The 22,633-nt window shown below is 37.1% G+C and overlaps 1 protein-coding gene across 3 annotated transcripts; it reads right to left on the reverse strand.

Moving 5' to 3' along the window:
- Positions 1-4,860: 4,860 nt before the first annotated feature.
- Positions 4,861-21,150, reverse strand: LOC103715714 (uncharacterized). Of its 3 annotated transcripts, XR_015971971.2 has the most exons (4): positions 20,935-21,150; positions 17,874-20,257; positions 17,497-17,600; positions 4,861-5,250 (listed from the first exon to the last, which is right to left on the reverse strand). XR_015971971.2 is itself a non-coding variant. In XM_026807944.4 (3 exons), exons 2-3 carry the CDS (start codon positions 20,106-20,108, stop codon positions 5,236-5,238), a joined length of 2,250 nt encoding a protein of 749 aa, XP_026663745.2. In that variant the 5' UTR covers positions 20,109-20,257; positions 20,935-21,150; the 3' UTR covers positions 4,861-5,235. The 3 variants fall into 3 exon arrangements, 1 of the variants encoding a protein (XP_026663745.2); XR_015971970.2 differs by having other exon boundaries at positions 17,497-20,257; XM_026807944.4 differs by lacking the exon at positions 17,497-17,600.
- Positions 21,151-22,633: the final 1,483 nt, after the last annotated feature.

A 22,633-nucleotide genomic window follows, 5' to 3' on the forward strand; every position in this document is an offset into this window, starting at 1 on the left:
CTTTCTTCAAATTCCCCCCAAAAGCTTTACCCAACTTGCTGGATTCTTCTTCGATAACGTATGCTTTCTCTGCATGCATCTTGATCTTCCTTTCTACTGATTTGGTCCTAGGATAGCCTTCAAACAATAATGTAAGGATATGTACGGGCGTATGTTTAATTCCACATCGGCTATGCACTGGGCGGATCTTAGGTACTTATACAGGGTCAGAATCTAAATAATACCTTCTTCGCTAGACTTTTCATATGAGATTTTAAGTAGTGACAAATTGTATTAGAGTAAACCCAATCTTTGACGTATATGGTCTAGGAGATATTGCACTATGGGTCCATTAGAGCTGACCATGGGTTGATCATGGAGTTTGTGATTAGATTTGATTATATTTTGACCCTTAACCTGGAGAGGACGCTAGGGCTTGAATGGAAGGAGTATGTGAGAATTTGTGCAGATGTAGGCCGACATCAACTATCTTCTTGGCTAGCCTTTTCGTATGAGGTCTTGTGTTGTGAAAAATAACTAGTAATTTCCAATTTAATAGCAGCCACCTGACAAAAAAACCCTTCTTTTCCAGCCCCATTTTATTTCTAGCTTCATCCATTCATACAAATTTAAGGGCGATGGGTGTTGTTAAGAACTTGGGTTATCCATGAATGAGGTTACCTAATCTAGATCTACATCATCATCCCCAGAGACCATACAGCATCACTAGATCTTCATGCTCTTGAAATGATGGCCAATTCCTGTATGAGTCATGAACAATTGGCTTCTTTTCTTATGTTGCTAAAAGCCTTGCTAGATGAATTGGTCATGTCATGTTTTCCTTTTTTTTAGGTTCCTCATTCTTCCCCTCCTCTTGGATTGGGTTCCTGAGGTCGTTAGGGTTTACTGATGCTATATTGACTGCTAGAGTCTTAGGGAATGGATCACTCTCTACTCCGAGTACTTCTTTATCTTTCTCGGCCTTAGAAAGTTTCAATAATTCTCACTGGATATTGCCCTCTCTATCACATTTCCAAAGATGACACAATTGTTAGTCAAATGGATATATGAATTGTGCCACTCAGGATATTCTCTTCCTGCTAATTATTCTACAGTAGGGTATTGTGTGGTTTCTAGGTAGGCAGATGAATTGATGATCTAAAACATAGTCGAATGCCTAATTTGCTCTTGGTTATATCGAAAGTATAACATCGCCTGGATTTGTACAGAGATTTCTTTCTCCCAGGATGCTACAATAGCATCAGACTTGGCCCTTGACAGACCATCACAGCTATAAGACTTTTTCCTATTACCTCTGCTGCGTCGACTTTGATAAAATCGAACTCACAAGTTGTCCTTAAAATAGGCCCCGTATGATGCATTTTTTTCCTTCACATTTCCTGCTGAAGCAATGCTTCATATCGAGAAGCACCGGTCGATAACTAGGTCACTGAATTGAACCAGCTTGTAACTTATAATTGAGCCTGGCTTGCGCATCTACAAGGACTCACATTCAGCCAAAGTTAAGCAAAATCTTTGTCTGAATTTCTTAAACTTGGCTATAAAATCTTAAGCAGATTCTCTGTCATTGATATAATTTACTCTGAAGCCACACAGATATCTGAGTTATTCCTATAAAATTGAGATGGAACTCTTCTTTCATTTCCTGCTAGGTATAAATTAAGTTTTACTGAAGGATATACATACCACTGACAAGTGGCCACGGCTAATGAACTAGGAAGTAATTGTAACTTGCTAAAATTATATCCACTAAGTTCACCATATCGAACAGCCAATCGAGCAATATGCTCAATGATCGACTACTTCCATCGCTAGTAAACTTGGTGAAGTCAGGGATTTTATAGTTCCTAGGATATTCATATATCCTTTAATATTTATTAGGATATGGCTGTTTAAAAACTGGCTAATCTAGCCTTCTGAGAGCATGCCCAATAAATTCAAGTAATAACTAAATCATTTGTTCCTTATTCAACCCTTCAGCGGGTGGAATATCATACAACAAATTTCAGTTTAAGAGCCATATTTGACCTGTTTTCTAGCAGTCTTTGTTTCTCACAAGTCTTGTTATGCCCTCGCAGGATAATCGATCTCTTTCTCATCAAGATCAAAACTATCAAAATTCTGCCTTTTGGGCACAGGTCGAGAAGGCCTCCTAATCTCATTTATATTGATTTCAAGAGTTGGTTGCTAAGAAGCACAAGAAATTCAATTAATGCTTCTCTCTATAAAACCAAATCTTCTAATTTGGTTACATTCATGGCCTTGTGATCAAGAAACTTCTATAAGTTGCAAGTCCTTTCCTTGCCATTTTTTGTCAATGACCATAAAATCATCCTGGTTGAGATGATACTGATGCATCATTAATTGAAGGGTCAACAAGTTCCATATGATCATTCTCTCGTGAAGTTTCAATTGGCTTATTTCTTAGAGTTTCTTTGGCATTCTATCTTACGATGTCCCACCCGGCATACCAAAAAATGTTTTCTAGGAAAATAAACTATGGTCGATTTGGCCTCTGGCGTGCCAGATTGAGCAGATGATCAATGGATTTAGTCTATCAGGAAATAAGGTTTGGTTTTGTGGACCTCGCAATTTCCAACAGAAGAAGATTTACACAAAGAAAAAGAGCAAAAATGAAAATTATAACTCACAGGTAAGAGAAAGAGGCTAGCAAGACTGATTAACACAAGGATGATTGGGTATAAGTCGAACAATTTCTCAGGATGGAATGATCATCATGCCAAAAAGGAGACAGTTGTTGAAGTGTTTAAGATATCCTTTGATCATGGTTTCATTGACTTTTAAACTCATTAACTGTAACATTTTAATCTCAAACAGCTGCCCCAAAATCGTCGAATCTAGGTAACATCCCGAACTGCAGTCAGTTCTTGGAATTGTTTCATTGCTCGTGCTAGTCCTTTGATCACTTGTTTATTTGCCTTGAAATGATTACTGGATTAATAATCAATCAATCATAGGGTTTCAAGAGAGGGTCAATTTGTGCTAAAACTTGGCTTTAGAACTTAGGGTGAACAGTTAGAAGGAACAAGAAAGCAAAGCTGAAAGATAGATTTATTGGTGAAATAGTTTTGAATATGCCTTCTTGGAGGACTGACTTCATGGATCAAGGTAGCATATATTGAAGCTGGAGAACATTTTATATCCTATAATTTTTTGTTACAGGTAGCCTGAGTTGGATTGGGGATTGGAACACGAGAAATTCAATTCATAAGCATAAGCATATTGTATAAGAACATAATAACTAAATATCTAAAACAGTTAAGCAATCCATTCCATGTAGGATTGGTTGCCAACCAAATAGGACTTGTAATAAAACCGAACAAATAAATAGTTAACTACATAAAATTTATCACTAGAACCAAATTGATTTAATAAATTCAAAGAGGAATACGAGACATACAATATTTATTTCAAGTTGATTTGGTTCAGACCAGGGCAATTAGTGATACATATCCGATCCCTTATGAAATATTATCATATTTTTGTATACGAGACTGGTCCAAAGAACTGTGGTGGAAATAGGATATGGATATGTTTTGGGTCGGTTCTAGATTGGAAGGAAATCAATTCAATCCTTCTGTAGAACTAATAAATTGGCAAAGTTTCTCTGAGGCATGGTATGATTCTAGGACAAAAAAATGAGAGACAATTCCCAAACACAAATTATGAGCCAGAGATTAACAAATTGACAAGTTTTTTTCAAAAATGCCCGAGATTAGATTTTCCTTAAAAAAAAACACTAGATTAGAATCTTTTCACCATTGCAAGAGTACAACAGGCAAGCATGGGATAATGGCAGACATTATACAGCATTCAACAACTAGTAAAACTACCAGTCTTTCACATTACAAAAAAGCTATGCCCACTGCCATCATCTATATAACACCTATTAAGATTCGCCAGAGTAGATTTCTTCACAAGGAAAAAAAAAAAATCAACTGGGTACCATGTGAACTTTTTTAAGAGGTAATGATGCCATAAAACTTCTCAGGGTGCAACTCGAGCTCATTCTAGTTAGAAGCTAAACGGCTGAGATAGCAGTCTTCAAAGGAGAGGCTAGGCCGACAGCAAGGATCAAGTGTCATATGGAGAAAGGATTTAGAATCATTTCTCAGAGTCTTTCAGATATATCTCTGGAGCTTGATCAGATAACCAAATGATAGAATTAGCAAGCACAGGACATGAAGCTCGATCAACTAATAATAACAGCTAGAAAGTCAGATACTAAGAGGCTTCCAAGTATTCTTTTACAGGTATAAATAGGGGCAACGATTTGATAATCTGGTAGTTGAAATGGTAAAGAGATGATAAAGGACATAAAAATGGATTCAGGAAATGAACTCAGGCAATCAAAGGATGTGAAAGATGATATGTATAATGCTTCAGATAATGCTATCTTGGATGGGGAGGCCTACAAGTTTGCTGGAATTTACATAATTGTGGTAATTTGAAAGTTGGGCTTTTTTTCTTCTTCCCTGAGAAATAAAAGCAAATCATGCTATCTTCATGTATCAGGCAAAGGAGTATGAACCAAAAAATGGGAACAGGGAATTTAAAGGTTGTTTTATTAATATGAGATGAGAAATCCAACCAAAACAAGAGAAATCGACAAGAATAAGATAGACTCTATTCCCACACAATTTATATTTATGGCATATTTATCAGAAAAAAACGACTGGATTTTCTATAAACAGGGCATAGTAAAACAAACAGCTTCTCATATTCTGCATACATAATCAATAGCCATAACCATCAAGCCCGGTCTCGATTATCGGAGACCAGCTGCATCTCCACCACTAATTCTTACTGTATAACATGCACTTCATGATCATGATAAAATTTGTATAACAACATCCTAATGAAACTTGCATAGTTTTTCAAGTTATGACTTACAAGAAGACTTAAGAGTCTCAACCACTGCCATTTTCTGCATGCTTACAGACAGGAGGGACTGAGCCCACTAGTATTATACCGACCATTGACCAAGATGACAAGGTCCAACATTCTGCTATATTAAAAGTTCATATAGAATGAAAAGGTAAACTAGAAATATAGAAAACTGTAAATATATAATCCAGCTACAGGCCCTATGATTTTAATCTCCAGACATTCAGATAGAACACCATTGTCAGAGCTCTTAGCTTGTACTATCAACTCCCCACAAGGCAGAAAACAGCACAGGCCAACAGGCATTCCCTGGAATTTTCCTTCCATCTATAGCAGCTTCAGCTGTTCAAATAAGCCAAATAATAATAATTAGCACAGAAAACACCTTGGTGAGAGCATAATTAAACTTTGACAAAGCACGTCTTGCAAAATCTAAATAGTGATGTCCCTCTGTTTGGATTTAATCTAATTTGAATACCAGAAAAGGGAAACAATTAGCAACCCTAACAGAAGTAACAAGTGTATAATCAAAAAAAAAAGTAAAAATAACAAGAGCAATTAATTAGGTAAAATGTTTATAAAGAATTACAAAGCAATGCCCATCATAGTCCTATGAGAATGGAAGTTCATCAAAGATAATTGGAGAGTCCAGAGTATGCGTTCCACTCAGCTTACCAAATCTCAAACTTATTACAGTTGAACAGCAAAAACAATAACCACAAATACAATTCAAAGTGTAACTATGTATCCAGGTTAAGATGCTCAAGCTGTATGGTGCCTCTATCAAGGTTAAAATTCCCATCACAAATGCTTGTGATCACACAATTTTGCTTGAACTTCCCTGCTGTGGGCTTGTTTATACAGTCAATGACACTACTCTTCCATCAATGCTAGCCAGATTAATGGCTTGGATTTAATTTCAGTGCAGAAATTTGCCTCCAAATGGTGCAGGTTGTTTCAATCAGTGCCCATGAACCAGTCAATACATGACAATTTGAATTGAAACATTTACTCTTCTATTATACATGTAAATAATACAATTTTTTGTCAAAAATCATGAACCTGATCGCATTTTAAATGAAGACTTAAGCCATTAAGTCATAAAACTAACTTAATAAGTTTTTTAATAAATATTTTCAAACAATAAAATTAGAAAAAATAAATTTTCATTGGAGAATATCTAGATATATAAAATGTTCATATTAGTGAAGTGGGCAGATATAACATTCAAAATAGTTTTGTATCTATTATAGAACAATTCTACTATCTTATACCTATTTTCCTTTTATTTCTGTAATAAAAATGCATGCAAATGGTTACGAGAAAGAATTGAAAAATGCAAATATGTTAAATCATCCATAGTACATATCTAAAATTTAACAACTCTTAAAGAAGATTCTATTAATGACATATAAATGTCCCTTTTTTTGTGACTAGCTTCACATGTGAGAATTCATCAATTTGATGTGCCTCAATAGTTGAGACTATCCTTGAGTTTCTATGCATGCTTTGATGATACAAAATTTCTAGCTTGCATCCCAAAGTTGTCTTATAATCTCAAAATGTTAGTTGTTCCAACCAAGGAATGCCGTGCTGGTCGATACCGGTGCATACCGACCGTACCAATACACCCGGTACCAACTGTACCAATACGGGAGCATACCAACTGAACCGGTACACCTGCTAGGGGGTGTACTGAACCGGTACGCCTGGTACGAAATCCAGTTGGGCATACTGACATAGCAATAGATTGGTACTGGTACAGGGCCCGATACTGAGATGGCATCCCTTCGTTCCAACACTGTAGCAATTTAATTTTAACAATTTTCAACATCTCACTGTAGTCATTTAATTTTAATGTTTTCACTCAATATCACACATGATTGATTGGAACGGGCATACCGAACCTTTACTCCCGATAATGGGCCAATTGGGCATACCGACATAGTAATAGATTAGTAGTAGTATGGGGTCCAATACCGAGATGGCATACCTTGGTTCCAACACTGTACTAATTTAATTTTAACATTTTTCGACATCACACTATAGTCATTTAATTTTAACATTTTCACTCAACATTACACATGATTGATTGATGTAAATTTATCCATGACAAGAGTTGCTGAAATTGTGGGTTACAAGAGGGCCATGGTTTAGTATGTTTAGTGCCAACATCATGCAAGTCTGAGACACTTGCAATGTATGATTTAACTGAAACAAACATGTTCAGATGCTCCAAAGCCAACTCTAGAACATAACTAAATTAATAACATTCAATATACTTAAACTATTCCTAGTCTACTTGTGCATACACATGATAACCTTAACAAGGTAATATTCAGAGTGGACCGTGCCTCAATTGGCAACCCACAACCAGGTAAGAATTTTGCAAGCATGCAGACCAGCCTACCCATGTTCCAATAAGTTTCAAAGTTATGTCGCATCAATTAACCCATAAAAACAAGCTACTTTATCAAGCCATAAAATGTTAAAGAACTGCTGTGACTAAGAGGTGGAAACAGCTAAAGTTAAACTAAACTAAAGACAACAGTTTCTACTTTACTAGTTTACCAGTTTATGATATTGTTACCATCAATCTTGAAGCAATCAACACATGTTCAAGTTGATAAACAAATCATACATCATATACCATCTTTAGATACATAAAACAAGCATAATGCACCAAACTGCAACTCTAAACCACAAACTAACATCAAATATAGACTACTTCTAAATGGTAGCTTTTTCATCTTTCTTATTGGTAAAATATATGAAATATATCAAACTATCTCGTATTTTATTAAATTTTACTCACTGTTCCACACCAATGGTATCAATTATTCTTACAAGATAAATATCAACAAATTAAGGTTTTCAGTGCACTACTGCTTAGTATATACAAATTACCAACTAAATGATAATTCCAAGGTCCGCCGTACCGGTGGCCGGCCGGACCGGTACGGTACCGGTCCGGTACGTACCGGCTGGTACCGGTCCCGTACCGGCCGGTACGCGGTGGTTTCAAAAACCACAGCGCGCGGCGCTGTGGTTCTAAAAAAAAAAAAATCGTACCGGTGCGAACTGGCCGGTTCGCACCGGTACGAGGCCGGTACCGGCCGGTACGGGCTCCGAACCGGCCGGTACGAGGCCGGTACCGGCCGGTACGGGCTCCGAACCGGCCGGTACGGGCCCGAACCGGCCGGTACGCACCCGTACCGGCCGGTTCGGATAAAAAACCAGAAAATACCGGTTTTTTATCCGTTCCGGTACCGGTCCACGGCCGGACCGGTACGTACCGGCCGGTACGGGCCGGTACGGCATTCCATGGATAATTCTATTAGATATCTGAAGCACAAGAATGCATGGGCACAAGAAGCCAAAGGGGTGGGAAAGATAGTTCTTTTTTGTACTGCACTGATAACTTCTAAAAAGAAAATGGTCTAGCATAGCAGGAGAAACACTAATATACAAGGAGAAAAAGCGAATATGCTAACTAAAAAGTCTTGATTTTGTTTTAGATACATTTTAGGTTATACATAATTGACTATTTAAATCTGGACTCAGTCTGGATTTTTTATAGTTCATTGGATTTTATAACAATTACAGGGGATTATTAAGATTCCTTAAATAATAAGGTGTAATTACTTTAAGTTTCCATATTTAGATCTGTTCATTTGGAGAGATCATGAAGAGATAATTTACAATTTCTGTATTAATAATTCAACTTTTCAAATAAGTTGTGAAAGTCTATCTGTTTCTTCTAGGGTTCTCATTGTAGGAAGGTACCGGTGCTGCTAAGAGATTTACAGTGAGAATATAAGACCAGTTAAGAAGAATGGAAAGGACCTATTTCAAATTAGTCGGAAATTTGTGCCATGAAAGACTGCTGCTTGGAGACATGCAATTGTGAAAACGATTATTCACTACATTCTAAATTGTCCTTGCAAGGAAGTGATTAATTATAAAGATCACAGACTAACAGTAGTCCTCAAAATAGGAACCCTTTCCATTTGTTGAAACATGATGTGCTTATTATGTTCCATGGAGTAGGCCTTTTAATCCAGTTAGACAGTAGCAGAAACCTTCTTTATTTTCCTGGTTCTAACATAATCTTGTTCACAGGCCTTCTAGTCAATTCATGTTTTGCCATTGTGATTGAAAAGCATAGCAACATGTATTGTCAATTATTTGAAGATGAGAATAAGATAGTCAATTACTTGCATAAAAGGCAATTGAACACATGTTTGCAGACCAAAACTTTATTCTGACAGTTATAGTAGGAGTGCTCCTTCACATACGCACATTAAAGCTACTAGTACCTAATTAACCCTCATATTGCTACAAATTAAAATCATTGTGATCGATATGTTAACCAGCTACCTGCCTATTTTGACGTATTCACCAACATGATACCTTGGACCAATACTATAACAAAAAGGGAAAAAAAATATCGTACTGTTTATCAATATGAACATCAGAACAAGAATAGCAAGAAAAGACTTTTCCTTTTTAAGTGATGTTCTCAAACTAAAATTTTGCACTAGCTGCAATTGTTTAAAAAATTTCCCACAAAATTGAATGGGAACATGATACACACATAAAGGTCGCATGTGGATCAGATTAGCACAAGGAAATAATTCATAATCCATTTAGACAAACAAACATGTAGGAATTTTGACAGTATTTAATCGATCTTCACATTGTTATAAAATTAATGATTAATACTTTCAGTGTATGAATTTTCAAGGATTAACACGTTCACATGTTTAGGCCTGTACGTGTCTGAATCTTAATTTTATGAACTCACTCAAGAGTCCATTAACACTGAAAACCAACATTCATTGTCAAGCATTAGATGCCTAGAATTTCCAGAGCCTCAATTCAAAATGACTTTTGTCATTTGCATATGATAATATTAACAAAATATCAGTAAGCTAACCTGAGAAAATACACCTTATCAGAACAAACCTTTTAAATGCAATGTTTACTTTTTGGCCAAAGTTGGTCCATTTTGGCTGAATCTAATCGGTTTCAGCCAAGACCAAACCAAAACTGACCCCCAATCTCATGTTTTGGTCAGTTTCAGCCAAAGCTGACAAGTATCAGTCCAGCTTCAGCAAGTTTTGGCAAAAACTGATTGAAACTTGCTAGAAACATTTTTCTAAAGCTTTCTTTAGATGTTTTCTATCATATATTTGTCATTTCTTCTTTTTTTTTTTAATTTTAAGTACATAACTATGTAATACCAATTTCCAATGGATTTTTTTTCTCTAGTTAAAAAACGATACATAATAAATATAATTCTTGATGGCCAAGAATTCTAATGATCCTTGTCCTAGTACTTCACAAAGTTATTCTAAACAAGTAAATACAATACATCGCAAAACTAATAAGTTTTATATACAATAAATAAAATATTTCATAACTTCTTGGATGGGTAGGAAGTCATCTCATGGTTATCCTCATCTCTATTAATACTTCCACTCACATTGTAATGATGATGACCGCTATTATTTGTGGGACTCACCTTGCAATAGCATGTGGTGTAGAATAGGTAAACCTAATTTATTTTATACTCCTGTGTACTTGTCTTGTTAGTTAATGCTCGATTTATTAATATTTGGTATCTTACTTGAGGGATTGGTATCATATAATATGTTTAAAGCAGATTCAACATAGTTTTGTTTCAGTTTGAAACTATCCAAAATTCCAAATTATATAAGTTATGATCCTAGATAACTTAAAACACAATGATTTGCCTATAACTTCAGCCAGAAACTACCCGACCTATATTATGAACCTAGATAACTTAAAATAACCAGACTAATCATAAACCATAGCAGCCCATAGCACTTCAATATGTTGGTAACAGCATGTTTTGGGGCTTCTCACACTTGTAAAGATGAATTCAAAAGCTGAAATAGGCATTAAACCTCCTGATATGACCCTTATATGATTTATAATTATATCCCGAATTATAGTTAAATCAAATCTCAGATCTGGAAGTCCCACCTAAAAGCTAGTCACATCAACTTGCCCTCAATCCACATTTTACCTTTCAAATCTTGTTGGTTTCGATAATTCCAAACATCCCAGCCTTCCTTCTCCAAGATCTAAAGGCAGAGACCAGCCTGAGGATATCGTACAACAGGACAACCAAGTCCTAAACTTTGGCTAATTCAATCAACAACTTTGGTGCACCCAATTGGCTCTATGGAGAAGTGCATTGATGCATCAAAATACTAGGCTATCACAAGCCCGTACTTTAACATGATCATCAAACTTAAATTTACTTCAAAGGTTACTGATCGCAATAATTGACCATACTTCACTTTTAGATCTTCAATTGGATGAGTGCATCATCAATTATTGGATCAGTTCCAATGTCGAAGGATGGAAAGCAATGTACGCCATCTCGATACCGATCCCCGTACTAGTGCCATCCGGTTATTGTGTCAGTATGCCTAGTATGGGGACCAATTTGATGTTCCGAGTGTCAATACGCCCCCCTAGCATATTCTAGTTCGGTACCAATATAGTACAGTACGTCTCGTACTGTCCGGTACAGTAACGTATGCCGTATCTTGACGGAAAGAGTGTACAACAATTATGTCCTCAATATTTTCCCAAAAGCTTGAAAAACTCATTTATCCTCAATAACCCAAAGACAATAAATATATTAATAAATGATTTTAAATAAATAGAAAATAGAAATGTAAGGGCACTATGTGTTCAGAAGGCAAAGCATGTGCTTTAAGCATTAAATACATTTCCATGTATTGTTATATAACCTTCCAAAATAATCTAGTTTTTCGACCAACCTTCATATAGCAATTTATTAGTATATCCTCAAGGGACTTTGTATTTTGTCTTCAATACTTAGTCAAAAGCTTGAAAAGCTTATTTATCCTCGATAACTGAAAAAACAGTAAATGTATCCATATGTATTTATAAATGATTTTAAATAAATAAATAAAAAAAAGAAATGCAAGTATATTATGTGTTCAAAGGGCAAAGCATGTCATTTAAGCATTAATACATATCCATGTATTGTTATATAACCTTCCAAAAAAAATCAGAATTTCCTAGCAATATTCAATTATTCATGAATAATTGTATTACATATTGTCGAGGCTACATATAGTTTCATGCCAAAAACTACTAACAGAAGGCATGATTTGACGTGGTGTAATTGGCCAATCCTAGTAATAATACCAGATCCAGTTTTATTTTGCAACAACTCAAAAACCCAAACCTATTGATGGACAAATTATAAGTCAAGTCAAACCAAGCCCAAAATAAAGCCCAATCCAAATATGCCTAAAATAGCTTGTCGAGAGTCTCAGGCTTGGGATAATTTAAACCAACTCCAAGTCCCATCTGAATGAGCCTTTTTAAGGCTCAAAGTCCCACGTTAGGATAATTATCTACCCTTCCCTCTTTGATTACACCAGGGCTTGAACTAATTAGGCATAGACAACTTGCTGAGCTTGAGGCACAAAGAGACAAGAGAGAGGAGGGGAAGGGGGGAAAGAATAGATACATCAACCACATCAACTAAACCTATAAATAATATGAAATGGATCTACCCTTTCTTCACCTATTTTTTATGCTGCATTCTAGTTCCTTGTTTCTAAAACTTAAATCTGTCACCTTAATGTGGTTTGATAAGTTGAGCCAGGTTGTTCTGAGCTATGGATGTGTGCTGACCATCCCTTTAGTATACATAGTGCACATTGTTTTTGCAATATATGCTGATAGCATATAATCATAACTGGTTTAGCTCGAGACATATGGGTGCCAGAAAACCCAATGCAGAATCCAATGCCTCCAAATCACACCATTCCTAGATTGACATGTGGGGTGAATGTGCATTCATGGGGTCATTGGATTTCGCTCCAAGCACCAGTGGCACATGTTTGCCTCCTGAAGCAAGGCAAGACGAACATAATGATCAAAAAATAGTGTTAAAAGCTATGTGCGAGAATGAAGCATTGCTAAAACAACAATTTCCATTCATTTCCTTTGTTAAAATGAAAAAGATCTAGTATAGGAGGAAGACCACGCAAAATCAGATGAGGCGGGATTTGAACCTGGGTCACTAGTATCAACATCAAGTGCCTTTACCAACTGAGCAAGTTACCCTCGTCGCTGAGCCAAAAAAACAGTTTCAAAAAAAAAAAAGGGAAGTTTGCCTTGTTATCAATCTAATTTAAAGAAAAGATGTTTCATTTACTGGATGAAACAGAAATGTCAAGTATTAAATTGATATCCTAATAGATACAAATGTTAAGCTCATGGCAAATATAGGGAAAGTACATATTATCCAAAGACATGAATTGAGTTTATTGACAAAATGATTGTTTAATTGTTACCAGAACAATATCGCATGAACTAAAGACAAGGAGATAATGTGTGTTAACTACAAACTGATTGTTTGGCCAACTACACTATACATTGTCTGTGGTGTTAGTGTTCACGTATAACCTAATTTTGGTACAAAAATAAAAGTTTAGAAGATAGCTTAGGCAACTCCTAGAAAGAACAAAAAGTCATGGCCATTTACAAGTTGAAATAATAAGGCCTAAGTCATGGCCAGGTACGCCATCTTGGTGCCCCATACCAATGCTACCTTGTTACTATGTTGGTACACTTGGTATGAAGGCTGATTCAGCATATCGAGTGTTGGTAAGCCATCGCATACAAGTGCCGAACCATTATAGTATAGTACGCCTCATAACATCCAGTTCAGTACGCCCCGTAACATCCGGTTCAATACAATATAGACTTTTGACTTATTATAAATAAGTCGGGTTCAGATTGATAGATTTTTGATCATATCTTATATCTGACCAAACTCGTATCTGGTTTGACTGACCCGATTGACACCCCTAATATGAAGCAACCAAAAATATCAACATAAACTACACGTTGTTGTTGACATGTAATAAAGCTCTTGCCAACCATATAAAACCTATCTTTTATTCTTTCATGAAATCATGACACCAAATTGCGAGCACTGACTTTCCTTGTCTTAACTCACATTTCATGTGTCCTTATAGCTATTCCTTACTGCTGCATGGATGAGGTCCAATATCAAAGGTTTGGCGTAAACAGGTAATAAATCACATATGAACGGGATCAAGGTCCGCAATCTCGATACCGAGTACCATATCGATATCATACCGGTTCAATACGGTATGATCAATACAGTATGGTACAATCAATACAGTACGATACGCATTCCGAACCAAAATAACCCTCTAACCATTTTTCACACTTTTTTATCTCGGTACATCTCGGTACAAAGCAATACAGAGCCTGTGTCGATCCAAACTTGAGTTTTGTACTAGTTCCCACCCGATACCGTACAGTACACCTTGTACCGAGCAATAGCGGCAGTATGATAGTCCATGCACAGGATAATATTCCTTCCACTTCCATATATGACTATAAAAGTAGAGTGATCAATTAACACCTGTCATGCATTTCTCTCCCAGCCCGTCCCTCAAGAGATCTTTCGTAGGAAACTAGAATCTCATAACCCAAAATCAAATGTTGAAGGCACATTGTCCATAGCCTATACTTGCAAAGAACCTTCCAGTCAAGGTCGGCCGAACCAGACCGAATCGCCCAATTTGGCCCATACCGAGCCGACCTGGTAGGGGAGCGGGTCAGTTCGACTATTAAATTCGCAAACCGGTTCAGTACGGTATGACCAATAAAGTACGGCACGATCAATACAATATCGGTATGTATGTTGTACTTTAAATATATATAATTTGTATTATTTTATATTTTTCATCTTACTAGTTGATTTTAAGATATTTCATGTTGCTTCTTGTAGCATGGAACGTCTCACCAATCATTTTATTTTAAAACAACAAGATGCATCATTTAAGTTAAACCGAGATCATAGACACATCAAAAAATATTAAAAAAACCATCAAATTAGACTTAAAATTATTGAAAAAGTTGAAAATGATTGATTATCAATTAATTAAATTTGAAAAACTCAAAAAAAAGGCATGCCCCAAAACCGGCACGCCCAAGCGTACCGTGTGTCGGTAGGGTACCGAACCGGTACCGTACCGACTCGCCCGCTAACTCATACGGTTCCGATACCGATTCGCCGGATCTTGCTTCCAATTCTCCCAAATATTTTGCAATTCATCAACTTTCATTTTAAATGAATATAGATAAAAGTTTGATTAATCAACTTGATCATTCCATGATATCAGAAATTTCCGGTGCTTGTGCTTCGTTCTTTCCATTTTTGCCACAAACGGCCATAAAGACATTTAAAAGACCCGCAACTCAATTAACAGCATTGTCAACCTCGAAAATGAAGATTATCATTTCATATTTACTTTGCAACCACATGACAAAGAAGTGCTTGATCATTTGACCCTCCTACTAAATTTGAGGGAACAAGATAATCAAAACTGAGTGTATCAAAATGGTGAGCAACAATGTGGTGTCATGTCTAATACTCCAACAAGCATGACCATGTCATGTGACATCTGTTACGTCACTAATATATTCAAGTACATAACCACTACCATACCCAAGTAGTACAAATCCCAACCCATCTAATATGGGACACTAATGCATGCAGATCATGGACACGGATACATGAAGTCCATGTGGCTTCAAGAGCACAATGACCACAAAATTTCTTTCCTTTTTACTTTTTGGGTCATAACATGCACATCTGTGTGCTGATTCTAATAAGCATGTCAAGACAATTGAAAGTGAAAAAAGCTGCAAATACATAGGGATTCTTGTGAGCTCCAACCTAGAGATCTCTTGCCAAGCATTGATGTTACAGGAAAAATTTTGAGGTCTAGCCTCTACACCCTAGTGCAACTCCATGCCTAGGAAGCCATGCAGAAAGAGGGGCGCATCACGTGGGTCAGTCAACTCTGTTCTTGTGCAACTCATCCAACAGATACAATTGGGGAAGCGAAAGATCGAGCAAATTCCACACACTAAGTTTTCCACCCAAGTTGGACATTCCATCCCAAGAAAATTCATAAGCCATAAATAAATGCCTGATGGTGCGAAAGAGACTATTGCAGCAAACAGATGACACCTTACAAAATATCGGATTGTCAGCCAAATATTAAAATTTTACCATAAAATAGGAGGGAGAGACCACCAGAATTGCATAACGGCTCTACATCTATTCTTTTGGATTCTTTGCGTCCCTTGTTACCCTAGTTCCTCTAAATGTTTCCCCAAAGAAAGACACGTGCAAGCACACACATAAGCACGCACAGTTTACCCATGAAACAGGATGGAGAGACCAACCAGGCTTGGGCAATGGGCTCCATGTTTTACAACCATTGTTGCCCTAGTTCCTATAAATGTTTACCCAAAAAAGACGCATGCAACCGTGCAGGAAGCACTCACATACATGCACGCATACACATTTTATCCATAAAAAAGGAGGGTGAGACCAATCAGGATTGGAGAACGGGCTCCATACCTCTGTTCTTTTGTGTCATTGTTCCCTAGTTGCCATAAATGTGCCCCCAAAAAGGGCAAGCATGCAAGCACGCATGTGGGCAGATTTACACAGGTATGTGCACACAATAACTATTATCTTTGGAAATACTGCAACCTTTTAATCAGTAAATCCATCTTGGCTTTTAAATGGAGAGAAACAAGAGAAGTACAACAGCAAAAAGAAAGTGCATTAATCAAGTTACATTAAGAATGAAAAGAATCTTTATATTAGACAGGTAAATCATAGCCATCTGCGCCTCTTCTAATGTGCACCGGAGGCACCCAAAACTAGATTAGCATAACTAATAGCCTTAATTAGAAAAAACAGGTACTGCTCAGCTTAGATAATGAACTTCATGTTTACACATGTAATAGCAGGCTTAATTCAAGTGCCCCTTTATAACAACAACAATAGAATATGTAAAATTAAATTTTAATAAGAGGAGAAGGTAATAAATACTAGCATTCTTGTACATAAGGTAGCCAAGAAAAATGTTCAAAAGGAAAGGAGTACTATCCATCAATGAGAAACATGAAAGGGAAGTCTTAGACTTTTTAACAAAAATAGAGCGCAGATAAAATATTGTAAACATACAACCAATCCAATATACAAAATAAGTAAACCATTTTTAGCATTAAAAGCTATTATTGCAAACAGAAGACCTATGTCCATATAAAGTATAAACGACACAAGTTTCGACCAAATTGTTGACCGAGTTATAGACCGGAACCTTAAAACTTCTACAACAAAATAATTCATAACATCTCACCTCATCCTTCTTGCTTAACTACCCATTAATGTGATGGTAGAGAATTTAAGGAACAGTACAAATTCTAATAAAGTAATACAACCTTAAAGAACCACTGAAGGAACAAATTTAAATATTACAGTCAGTAATGTGCTTTGATGTTGTATATGAAATCAAGAAGTATGACTTAAATTTAAACATACAAAGCAAAAGGATGAAACTCTTTAAAAAAGTGCAAAGAATTTAAGCAATAGGATACATGAGGAAATATATACAGCTTCGATGTAATGCAACTGAATAGCTACAATAAATACAGCAGTCAACTTACCAATCATAAAAAGCTCCATCACCAGAAGAAACACCATCACAAGCTCTGCCATCAGTGTTTAATTCCACCATATGGATTCTATGAACTATGCAAACCTAAGCTATCTTTGTATCATAGAGAAAATTTGGGGTTAGAGACACCTATTGAAAACTGTCACAGGTGACTGCACATAGACAGCTCATCCTGGCACATATTCCCAGTAACCAGCCAAAAAAAGTCGAAGAAGCTATACAGCTCTGAAAAACCAATGAATGTAGGAATGCTTGCAGTATGAATTGATGCTAGAAGGTCAATAAATGGACCTAGATAATCCAGTATTAACTGACTGGTTTTTCCACAGATTACATAACCTTATCTTCTTGAGTTTCTGTAATTACCTGAAGAAGTTCCAAAGGAGTTGCTGCTGGGTCAAGCTCATGACAACCCTTTGGTGCATTTTGACCTTCCTCACCTGTCAGCACATATGAAGGTACCTGATGTGAGAAACGAAACATTTCTTCTCTAGGGACCCTCTTTGCTTCTCTTGGGTCCACGTGCCGACAGAATACTGTTTTAAATCCAGCAACTTTGACCAAAGGGATGACAGATACACCTTGTTCCTCATTGTAGTCATCAAGTACCTCTACCATGTCGTATTGGTGGATGACTCCATCAGGAGTGTTCTCATCCCAATCAGCAGACCAGTTTCTGTAGAGGGCCCAGATCTCCCCTTTCCTTGGAAGAATCTTAATCAAGCCACGTGGGCCTTTCTCAAATTTAACTCTATGTGAGAAAATATTGATTGTATCATTGGTTTCATACCTTCCTACCCTAAAATCCCCACAAGATTTGGTAAAACCTGAATCAACCCAATTAAGCGGCCCAAATTCTCTATTGGCCCTTGAAGTTAGAAAGCTCAGGCGGGTTTGAAAAGGCTTCAAAGAGGTGACTTTCTGAACCATCACGTAAAAGCGGGGCATTCCATCGTCATCATCATAGGTTGCCCATATCTGGTCACCTTCAATAGATTTTTCTGTTCGATCTTTATCAAAATCATGAAAATCTGGATCAGGAACATGAATTGTTACTGATTCACCAACCCCCTTGCCTGAATCAGCATTTAAGTCATTCGAGGAATCCTTCTTGCCAGTAGCTGGTTTACCCTTGCTCCCAAAGTCAACCAAGACATCTTGATTAGCATTACCATAAACGACATCCTTAATCTTTTCTTCATCATTTTCGTTTAGTTTTTGTTTCTTCTTTGCTTTTTCTTTTTCTTCCTTTTTTGCTGCTGCAGCAGAATTCCACTCTTCTAACTTTTTACGGATTGTAACCTTGGTTTTCTGAATCAATATATTCCGAATATCGAGTTGGGAAAACTCCCTCGCTAAGTTGAACTGCCTGGAATTAGTTCTGGATTTGAAAAAATCTCCAGTGCCTCCATCAACCCTTTCCATTTCAGAAGCACCCACTCGTCCTGTCTGGGCCCCTCCATTATCATTCCCAGCATCCTCACCAATCCCTCTTCGTTTCCTTGTAGGCACACTGTCATTTGACCCTGTATAAAGATTTCCAGACCCACTAGCATTCCTCTTGGAGGCATAGTGCTTCCTGCGAAGAGCCTCTTCCTTTCTAGCAGCTGCTTGTGCCTCTTCACGTTCTCTTCTTACTTTCTCATATGTCTGATGGACCACGTTTGCAGCCTGTGCAGCAGCAGCTGATGATGCAGTCGCACTTGCAGCCCCCGCTGTTCTAGAGAATGGGCCCCACTGGAAGTTTACGTTATTGTATGAATCAAGATGAACTCCAACTCCATGCTGGAAACCACTGGCTCCCATTCCTGGGGTGGAGGTACTTTTCCCAGGACCATAAACATTTTTTCTTGTAGAATTATGTTTGGAATTCTGCTGACGCTGCTGCGAAGCCGACCAAGAAGCGGAAGAGTTTGGTCCATTGGTTGGAAACCCAGTTTCTGAAGCTAAGAAAGGCTCGCGGCAGTTAGGACAGAGGAGATTGTGATTAAGGTATACTCTGAGGTACTCATACTGCATCTTACAACGGTTGCATGAAGTCCAGAAGGTATTGGGCTTTGTTGGCCGAGGAGGAGGCGGATTAGCAGTCGGTGCTGGACCAGAGGTGCCCTTCTGAGCTCTTGCCATGGATGTAGCACTGTTAGCAAAATTGTAAAAGCCATTGCTATCTTTATTACCCAGAGAAGTCTTCTGCTGGAATCCTTTTACATTTCTCTTCTGGTCATACAATAATCTCTTAGTCTTATCAGATAGTACATTCCATGCCTCGGAAATAAGCTGGAAGGCACCTTCAGCACCAACAGATTTGTTCTTATCAGGGTGAAGCTGGAGAGCTAACTTCCTGTATTGTTTCTTCAGTGTCTCATCATCGGCTAAAGCATTGACACACATAATCGCATACCAATCCTTTTCACCAGGAACTTTCACTTCTGAAGCAAGATAGACATCTAGTGTTGCGATCAACTGGCTGATGCCCTCAAGTGATGGAAAGAGATTCTGTGCCTTCAAGGCAAATTTTTTCGCACCTGCTACGTCCTTTTCTAGGAACTTCTTTTCAGCGATCTCTTTTGCCCTAAGGGCCTCATCTTTATTGCATTCCATTCTTTAACCTCTTTCTGGCTCTAGAGCTTACAATAGTACTGCCTCCCAAAAATGCACCACTTACAATCAACTAGAGCTCAACTTAGAAGAGGGTACCAGCAGTGATATCAGTAGATGAAACCAAGCAGTGCCAATGGTGCCATCAAAACCTTAATTTGAGAAACAAAACAAAATAGGAAAAACACTCATTAGAAGCACAAAAATTGGATCTCTATGAGTACCAAAGAGACGAAGAATACATCAAAATTCAATCTAGCTCCTGCCCAAATTCATCAAAATCCTAATTCTGCGAGGATGAAATCAAAATTCTAAAGCTCCTGAAACCAGGACCAGCCAACGAAATACTCGAGGTTTGAATTTTTTTTAATCAATTAATCGCTACGATAACGCATGCATGAACTCGAAACGACTGACATTATGGAAACTAGAAAGAACTCGAAGGTGCTACAAAATGAAAAGCAAATCAACGAATCCTCGTCATATCCACGAACCAAAACCGAAATTTTCAAAAGATTTTGAGTTTTAGAGCACAGGAATGTTAGAAAACGGAAAACCTAGGCAAGAACAAGGAAGGAAAGCGAAGAGGAAGCAGTGTGAACTCCTCAGAAATAGACAAAAAGCTCGAAGAACATCATGCAGAAGATTCCAAGCTGTGGAGCTTAGAGTTTCGAAAGGCACTCACAACTCCACGCACCGAAAAATTCCAGAGTCTGGAGACAAGACATTGAAACCCTAGACGGCCGGATCTCGGCTCTCCGGCCACCGCCGGCGGCGAAAGTACACTCTGTAGAAAGCAGGAAGGAAGTAGATGCGATCAAGATATTACCTGTTTAGAGAGAATCCACACCGTCGGAGGAATTTGAATCGCCAGGCCGCCATGAGAAGAGCTCCATCTCCAAAGATTTTCCCCCCAAATCTGAAATTAGGGAAAAAAAGAAAATAAAACCCTCCTCACTCCTCTGGCCTAAACACAAGAAATTCTCCAAATACCAAAATACCCCAGGAAGAAGAAATGGGAGGAATGTGGTGACAGTGGGGTTTGCCTTCTGATTTTTAAAGCATTTTTTCTAAACCTGACCAACCCTAAAAACCCTAACTAGGGTTAATTTTTAACCCTAGGAGTGGGTCCCACTTATTGCCAAATATAGTAATTTATTTTGCAATAAAAAGTTTCAAAAAAAATGATAATGTATTTGTCTTCATTTTTAAATGTATGCATACTTCTTTTTAAAATATAATATAATATTATTGGGATGCAACTTGTGGTTATTGGTTATATTATAATTATTATACAATTTATTGCATATAAACATTTCTTTAAACCTTTCTAAGAAAAATGTATATATCACAAAATCTTATGTGAGGGATTTTTTTTCAATTTATAACTGGGAGTAAATATCCATGTGGGACCCACATCAATGAGGTGGTTCAACTGTAGGGAAGTTCTAAACACATGTAGGAATAAGGTGAGGCTTAGGTTCTTAAATCACCATTGTTAGGGTTAGCGCTGTGGTTGGATTACCTAGGATATGAGGTTAAGGTACTCACCTATGTGGGTTAGGCTAACTTGGGTTGGAGGAGAATTATGTGGACCATCCAAAAAGATGCCCCACCCCACCATGAGGGGTGCCCATGTGTGAGCTTATTGTGCATGGGACCCACCCCTTTTTTCACTTGCTTCTAGAAGTCTCTATATTTTCTCATTATAAATTATTTATTATTTTTTATTAGTAGATATATGCACCTTAATTATGGCCTTCTATATACATTATCAATTTGTGCATGAATTTAATGTTTTACCTATTAGAACATGACACCATATTTTTATGAATATAGTTGATATCATTTTATGAGATATAGTTGAAATACTTCATGAGATATATTTAAGATACTTTTGTAATTTTCCTCTATCGATAATAATAGGTGATAAGCATAAGCTTTTGATATGACCAACAAAACCGTAGTATGTTGCTAGCATAACTTATTTCCAAGATATCTAGATTAATCATACTACAGATATATGACGTGTCGAGCTGCATGAACTAGTATCAACTAAACCTTCTGTATCCTGTTATAAAATGGACACATGTTATACATTCAAAAGGTTACTAGGCCACATGTCGTCGAGACGACAGATAGCAGCATTATGTTCTTATCCTAACTATATCTACCTCTCGCAGAAGATGTGATGCATTGTGATATTCATTTTTGTAGTACTAATAGATGAAGATGAATATTGTATGAGTTTTACACAAGTTATTCTAATATAATGCAATACATAAAAAAGTATGTTGAATTGCATTTACGTTTAAAAATATTATGCAAATTTCTTAAAACACAAAATACTAGAAAGTTATTTTAATGCCTGGATTAATAGCTTGACATTGATAACATGTTGAAGAGTTTAATGAACAATGCAGGTTTACAATAACCCCTCAAGCTTATTGTGTTAGTAGCTCAAGAGCTGAATGTTGATTTATTTGAGAAGACAAGCTGAAGTTGGTCCAAATTTAGATTCATTTACT

The sequence above is a fragment of the Phoenix dactylifera genome, chromosome 12 (genome assembly GCF_051530095.1).
Source record: "Phoenix dactylifera cultivar Ajwa chromosome 12, Ajwa_hap1_PhDact_Kaust_v1.1, whole genome shotgun sequence".
NCBI classification, from domain to species: domain Eukaryota; kingdom Viridiplantae; phylum Streptophyta; class Magnoliopsida; order Arecales; family Arecaceae; genus Phoenix; species Phoenix dactylifera.

What these genes read in the sequence shown, in the direction of transcription:
- LOC103715714 (XM_026807944.4), bottom strand. Translation starts at nt 20,108, where the DNA reads ATGGAATGCAATAAAGATGAGGCCCTTAGGGCAAAAGAGATCGCTGAA.